This window comes from Aplysia californica, unplaced genomic scaffold (genome assembly GCF_000002075.1).
Source record: "Aplysia californica isolate F4 #8 unplaced genomic scaffold, AplCal3.0 scaffold00160, whole genome shotgun sequence".
Lineage (NCBI taxonomy): Eukaryota > Metazoa > Mollusca > Gastropoda > Aplysiida > Aplysiidae > Aplysia > Aplysia californica.
Genome location: NW_004797430.1, coordinates 411322 through 418733, shown reverse-complemented (window position 1 = coordinate 418733; position 7412 = coordinate 411322). Strand labels below are relative to the sequence as shown.

Here is a 7412-nt window from a genome sequence, read left to right as displayed (position 1 = left end):
TCTTCCTTGCGTGCATTCCCCCACCCCGCCCACTCCCACAACGTGGCCCAGCCCGATAAGATTCTATAAAAAGAAACACCACAGTTTGTGATTTAGCCCACAGTCGGTCGCCATATTTGATCCCCACCGCGGCGTACTGCTCGTGGCGCCGCGAAGAGAGAGAGGAGGCTCCATTAGTTCTAAACTCCTTGTTCGCACATGATTTCGCCCCTACTTATCTTGCTGTCTATACTCAGTCGTCTTTCTCTTTCCCATCATCTCCAAAAGCATAGCCAAACATTTCTAAAGTCTCTGAAGAAGAAAATACATTTGCTTGTGCCCTCTCCCCCCTCTCCCCAAAAGGCTTTTCCAATCATTGATGGTAAAAATGATAATAAAAAAAAAAAAACCAACTCTAAGCCTAATATCAATTTTATTGCGATGTATTTTTTTTCCGCAGGAGCTCATGTGTGTATGAAGAATATAAAGGAGCAGGGCAAATTCTAAATACCAAATAGGATCTACTAGAATTTTACTAATGAAAATGTGCTGGACAAAATACAATTGTTTTTTTATAAAACTGTTTATGATAAATGCAAAATGTAATTAAAACGTAATAAGATATGTTAAAATTCTTTATAGCAAGGTGCAATGTGAAATGTAAGAAAATATTGTAAATTGGAATCGCCATGGTCAATTCAAGCATAGAGATGCCTAATTTTCCTGGTGAGCGAATCCGTCGATCGACCTTCACTGCTTTAGATCTACTTTCGCATCACAACAAGCTTGTACCAAGACTTGTACAGCTAAAATGTCAGTTGTGCTTGGTAAGCTACGTCCCCTAGCCGCTCTTCTGCGGAATAGAGGGCAGCTACCTGTTCTGAGCTCAACCCGGAGGAACGCTGCAACGTAAGTGAGGTCTTTGTGTATGGATATGGTGGAAACTGAAACCCATTTGAATATGTGTGTCTTCCTCAGTCTAACTTGAGTTTGAGGTTGAGGGTAGAGAAACTGAAGAGTGAGTGACACCAGACCGACAAAGAGACAAACTCAGTGACACCGACTGTCACAGACAGTAACAGTTGAGTAGACTCAACGTCTCTACCCGTTACATGACATGACAACATTACCCTTTCTAACCCTCGTCCTGCCCTGCGGGGGACGGGTTTGTCGCCCAATAAACCTAGATCTAGATCTAGATCTAGATCTATTTCGGCACCTCGCCTACGTTCTGGTCCCGAATCAGTGTAGCCCGTGGCTCAGCGCACGCACACCACGCATCATCTTACGTGAAATTCGGGTAACGAGTCGGATCCCCATTCACGCAGGTCAAGTGTGTGTGCGCCGGTCTGCTTCAGTTTGTGTGCGTTTGTGGCCTTCTTCTAGAACCACCTGCTTTGGTTCGTAATCGAGGCATACGTCTCATTCAAAACACGCCTAGTTGGTAGCTCTAGATGTTCGTCCAATTAAATTATAGAAGAAATTGACCCACTTAGACATATGAGGAGCTCGAAAGGACAGGAAACAAGACTTCTATTTTTCTATCGGAGCGTCTACACGTACACGGTAACCGGGCACCTAGCCTCAGTGTCTACGTACACGGTAACTGGCCACCGGGCACGTAGTCTTAGTGTCATGTACACGGTAACCGGGCATGTAGCCTTAATATCTACACGGTTACCTGCAACCAGGCATGTACCGGTAGTCTCATCGTCACGTAACCGGGAAGTTCAGAGCTCCCAAGTTCAGTTTTTGTCATCTGATGTTGCCTTCATCCCCACCCCTCCCCCGACTGTACCTTAAAAAAAATCGATTATCCCTACCATTCCGGAGCCCTATACTTCGCAGCGCACAGACTTGGAATGAACTTTTGTGACCCCAACAGGTACTCACTTGTGAATATGATGCACACGCACAGGTTCACTGACTGGTCACGATGGCGAGCCCGACAAGATGCTTGTATGACTTTCCTTTTTTCAGCAAGTGACAGCACAGGACAAATATTGATTTATTTTCATTCCGGTTATCGTGTACGTAGACACTGAGACTAGGTGAGACTCTAGAGGTGCCCAGTTACCGTGTGTAGATACTGAGACTACGTGCCCGGTTACCGTGTACGTAGACACTCCATTTTTCTATACTAAATCTTTCAAATGAGCTTGATTTTGTATGAAATGATACTACCTGATAAAAAATAAGCTTGTTTGATAGTATTGAATACCATTGTGCAGGTACAAAGAACAAGTTGAGTGCAAAACATTCGGAAATTGACCTATATTATCCCCTTTAGAACCTCAGGTCATTCATAACAACAAGAGCGTCCAGAAAGGTAATTCGAATGGGCGTAACTTCTCGTAATGTCTTATCAGCTTGTGAGAGGGGGTTATTCATGTGTTTGTAAAAGATAGAGCATTATTTTCTTCATCGATTAACACACTCCCACTGTATTTATGGCGAAAACACACGTTTCCTGGCGTGCGCGCTGTACACCAGCGGAGTACACACTGAGTGACCCCAGCGGCCTGCCCAGAATGTCCGACGTAATCGGTTGCTGATAAGATTCGCATCTCAGCACAGACGCAGGACAAGAGTTAATGTTACGGAAGTCCTCTCGAGTGCAGTGTAGCCTGTGCCTAAACTTAAGGAAACTAACTTAGTTTAGTAGAAATTTACTTATAGTAGAACCTGTGTAAGACGAAATCACCAGGGAGCCAGAAAATATTCCTCCTAGACATTTTCCATTTTACAAAGAAGGGGAATTTAGGGGGAGATGGAAGGGGGTTTCAGATGAGTACCAGTCATTTCTTCACACAGTCATTTCGTCACACTGGTGTTGTCAAGACGTCACAGTCATCTCGTCACACCCCAAATCCACAAGGTTGAATGGAGAACCCCATTTCGTCACACACTTGCAAACATCATGCGCATTGTCATGGCAATTGCTATTTTTACGGGAGTGGAGGGTGGTGGGGGGGGGGGGGAGGTGTGAGTCGTTGTGCCTACCTGATCAGCTCCACCATTCATAACTTGGTGAGTTTTGTTGAGTTGTTTTTATTGGTGGGGGGGGGAGGGCAGTTTTTGGCTAAAATTACTTTAAAACAAGAGACACGGTCCAACGAAATGTGCTTCAATTGGTGATTTAGGATAAAGACTGCTGGCACTGATCCTTCAAAACTCTACTAGCCTAGCAGTTTTGGATAGAGTTTTGCGAAGTCATTTTGTCACACATAATTGTGGTGTGACGAGATGACTGTGTGACGAAATGACCGGTTTCCTTTCAGATGCCCTGTGGGTGGGATCAATGATCAAGTGTCATTTGTCTGGTCGGCAAGCAGTTGTGAAAACTTCACACCTCTCAAGAACTGTTTTGATAATGGCATTGTCCATCCTTACTTATCGGTTGCCACCAGTGCTTGCATTTTATAAGACCACTGTTTGATCTATTGAAAACAAACGTTTGAACATCTCCTTTGCTTCCACCCTTAGCCATAGCCCCACCCATTGGTGTAACACAAGCTCAGTTAACCGATGCCACCCCTCCTGTGCATGTAACAAGGATTCGAGGAACTCTTTTCTCGGCTGGCCTTATTTATATTATCAGAGGGGCAGGCATTATTGGTCAAACTAATTTCACACATCTAGTCTGTGGCTACTCATGAAAGTGTCTGTACTGGAGCTCCACTCGGACAGCACTTTCACACAGACGCTGGTGATATTTCACACCCACAGCATCCTGACCATCTGCACCGCTAAGGGCTCACTGGTAGATTATACACAGCAGACCCACAGTTCACTGGTTATAGCAATGCGAAGTTTTTTGACAAGAGGGTCTGAGGAAAATAGATACGGTAACATCTACCCCCTAATTGCACCCCTTCCTCGCCTGACAGCATAGCGTACGCAGGTTAAGAGCTGATGGAACCAACCTTGAGTTTTGTTTCAAATCAGGGCTGAGTGGGCAAAGCATTTTCCATCTGAGACTGGTAAAAACCCTCTGAAGGGAAGGAATTTCTCTTTCTCTTTTCACTGTAGACTGGTTTCCGTTTTATAGAGGTAAAATTATAGTGGAACAGTTTTCAGTTTCCTCAACCTCTTGTGAAAAAAGTTCCCAGTGTCATAACCAGCGAACTGTAGGTCTGCTGGAGGATTTCTTCACCATAAAATGAGTGGGGGAGGGCTTGTGTGTGTGTACAATAACCTAAGTAAAGTTAGCATTTAATCTGCGTAGTCTGTTCGAAGGCGGCGTGGAAAGGAACTGGCCACCCTACCTCAATATTATAATGCTAAAGACCCAGGAAGTTGTCTTACTAACAAGGCAATCCCCATTGTCCAGATCGGATGCGGGAACAACTTTTACAGTCTGTAGACATTTCTCTACTAAAAAGGAGGTGATTGACTACTTTTGTTTCAAACCTTGTTTGCCCTTTCACTTTTGTTTTTAAAGCAGTTCTTGCAGACTGCTGAATGTTGCTTCCACAATCATCAAATAATCCATTGCCATCCATGACAAAATGGCTGGATTGTGATGATTACTTTTCTTTGCTTCATGAAGTAGGTACCAGAAACTAAATTTTCAAAGTAGCTGTATGCCAAATTTATCTGTTCCATTTGAAAGGCCTATATCCACTGAGCGTTTTGGTACCATTCTTTAACCTCTCAGTCAATTTTTAAGAAAATGGTAGTTGTTTAAAATTTGATCAAATTTGTTAAAGTCAGTCACTGGCTGCGTGCAACCCCATGTTTGACAGACAATAAAAGAGTACCAAAAGCACTAAACATCTCCACATTGATTGAGTACAATCACTATAACAAATATATGGAGCCTAATTTTTTTCAAGACTGTGAGATCATTACAAATCAGTATTTTATCGCCTGAAACATGATGATCTGTCGTTATTTCGACAAAAACACCGAGCATTGACCCGGCGGCGCCGCACCGGCCACCGCGGTGTGCGAGTCAGCTCTATACTGTAGTGTACCCTGCGTGCGGGGTCACATGTTTTCCGATTCTCGCAGAAGGATTGATGAAAAATAATTCCGAGCTGATTACTTTATTTTAATAATAGAAAATGAACTGATCTTTTAATTAATACATTTTTTAAGCCGATATTTTACATATTTTGTGTTTTAAAAAATGATCTTTAAACATTTTGACAGAATTTTTAAAAGCTTTCTATTTAGACGCCAAAGGCCAAATATATACCACGGGAAAGCCCGTTTAAAGTTAAAGCTCTACAGTTCTCCGCCAATGAAAAGAAGATATTTAATCATCCCTCGTTCCGTGACCGCGAGGGGCTACGCTTTCGTCGGCAATTCTCCAGCTCCTAATAATCGGACATATAAACAACTTACTCCATTGTAACGAGGAAAAGCTGAACTTTTGCAAGGTGTACGGCATTTGGTGTTTTATAGCGAAAAAGCAAAGAAACAGCGATCGCAATTACCCCGATTTCACCGATACCACGCGGTCGGAAGGCCGCGAGTGCCTGCGAGGCCGTGTTTACGCTACCTACATGAAGCTTGGAAAGTGATCAAGGTACCGTATAAACATGCACGAAGAAATAAATTTCTTCAAGTCCTGAATTTTTTCTTAATTATATACTTTGTATTTAAAGTTAAAGTGCAACATGGCAAAATTTATACCTAATGAAAAGATTTCAGATTCCCACATGTCTGTGATTTATACTATCATCACTGTGATAATGTCTTGATGAAAATTTCTGTGTGTAATGATGTAGACCTCACCTTGTTTTGTTTTATTTTCCACAGTCTGTATCGAGCCCATCTGGTCAAAGATCCGCCTGCCATTCACTATGTTGGTGAAGCAATGAGCTTCTTTTTGTGGTACTGGATCCTGTATCACTGCTATTTTGAGTTTGATCATTTAGTGGTAAGTGACATTTTCAGATTAAAGTGTTCCTCAAATCTGTTCCTGGTGTAGATCTTTCTGTTATTCTCTGGTTTGCTCTCACACTGTGCTGTCCAAAAACCATGTGCAAAGGTTTTTCTTCTTGTAGTATGATGCCACTTTAAAATATTATGTAATGCCCTGATAACATGGAATTTGCAGCTGTGTGAAAGATTCCTTTGAAAGAAAGTTTGTAAATGGGCTCACTGACAAATGAAAGGTTGTCAAAACATGTCCTGTTTATCAAAGCATACTTTAGAACACGGCTGTAGCAAGACTTTTGGTTCCAAAAGAAAAATCTCGCTGTAGGCAAGTTCCCGCTATAGGAATGCAAAAAGGGGAATTCCCTAAAATTTCTTAAAATCCACATAATTACCTCCCTTCCATATCAATAAAATTTGCGCTTTAGATTAGTCTCCCTTTTCTTTTCAACGTCGTTGATTTTCTTGGCCTTCAATTCGAGTGAGAAGCATTTCCTTTTGTCTTTGTTGGAAGCCATCTTTACCTCGCTTTGTTGCTTGTGCTGTCTATTGTACCGATAGGCCTACTGTAGAACTGGTGAAGTGGATGCGTGCGTATGCATGAGCATCAACGATCACTATTCAATGAATCAGGAATCACTCAATACACGCTCTCCTCTTCTTTTACTTTTTGGCCTGGCCTAGGGCTATGGTCTATACGCTCTTATACGGTACTGAGCGTCTAGGCTATGGCACATCACTTTAAATTTTGGAGTGGTTCACATAACGTGTCTCTCTACCATCTCTCTCTGCCACTTGCCCCACCGCACTCATCACTGGACTGGCCAATCACAACGCTGCACCGCTGACTGCCTGTTTGGAACCTGCCTTCAGCCCCCCATCCCCTTTCCCCCCAGCTAGAGCTCGCTCGATCTCTCCCGTTGTATCTGAGTTAGGGACTTTCCTTGCCCCACTATAGCCTAGCATAAGTAACTGAGTTTACGTAGGAAAAAAAGGGAGGATTCTGGTAAGGTCCCGCTGTAAGGATGTGGTCCCACTATAACGGGTGCCGCTATAGTCATGTTCTACTGTATTATCATAAATCTGTATCATGTGTAAGAAAGGAACAGAATTCTGTGTTTGTCAGTATACTACTGTTGATAAATACCGTGGAGTCGGTTAAACTTAACAATAGATCTAGTAATCCAAAAGTGATGGTAAAGAAAAAGAACCCCCAAATATACTGTTGATAAGTGGAAATGTTCTTATTTGTGAACAGAAAAGTGATTCAAGTATCCTATTTCTAAAAAACAAAAAAGTATTTTAAGGACAGCGAGTGTACATCTATCATGCCACCTCCGGTGGGTCATAGCCTGAGTCACATAGGCCCTATGTGTTTCATGATGTCACGTGTCTCTTTCTCACTTCTCTATCCCAGAGCACATCATAGTACAATATGTAGTAGGCCTTCTTCCATATGTTCTGAATGACTATTTGGCAGATTAGTAAGCTGACAATGTCAAAGAAAAAGCGCTGTATAGATCTCTCTCTCTCTCTCTCTCTCT

General features: G+C 42.6%; 1 protein-coding gene across 1 annotated transcript in view; it reads left to right on the top strand.

The window, feature by feature from the left end:
• Window positions 1–697: 697 nt before the first annotated feature.
• LOC101855945 (NADH dehydrogenase [ubiquinone] 1 beta subcomplex subunit 2, mitochondrial) overlaps window positions 698–7412 on the top strand; it is an 8979-nt gene continuing 2264 nt past the window's right edge. Inside the window, exons 1-2 of the mRNA XM_005097654.3 lie at window positions 698–888; window positions 5749–5869. Coding sequence (XP_005097711.1) covers window positions 791–888; window positions 5749–5869 — 219 coding nt within the window. The 5' untranslated portion in view covers window positions 698–790. The remainder of the gene's footprint in view (window positions 889–5748; window positions 5870–7412) is intronic.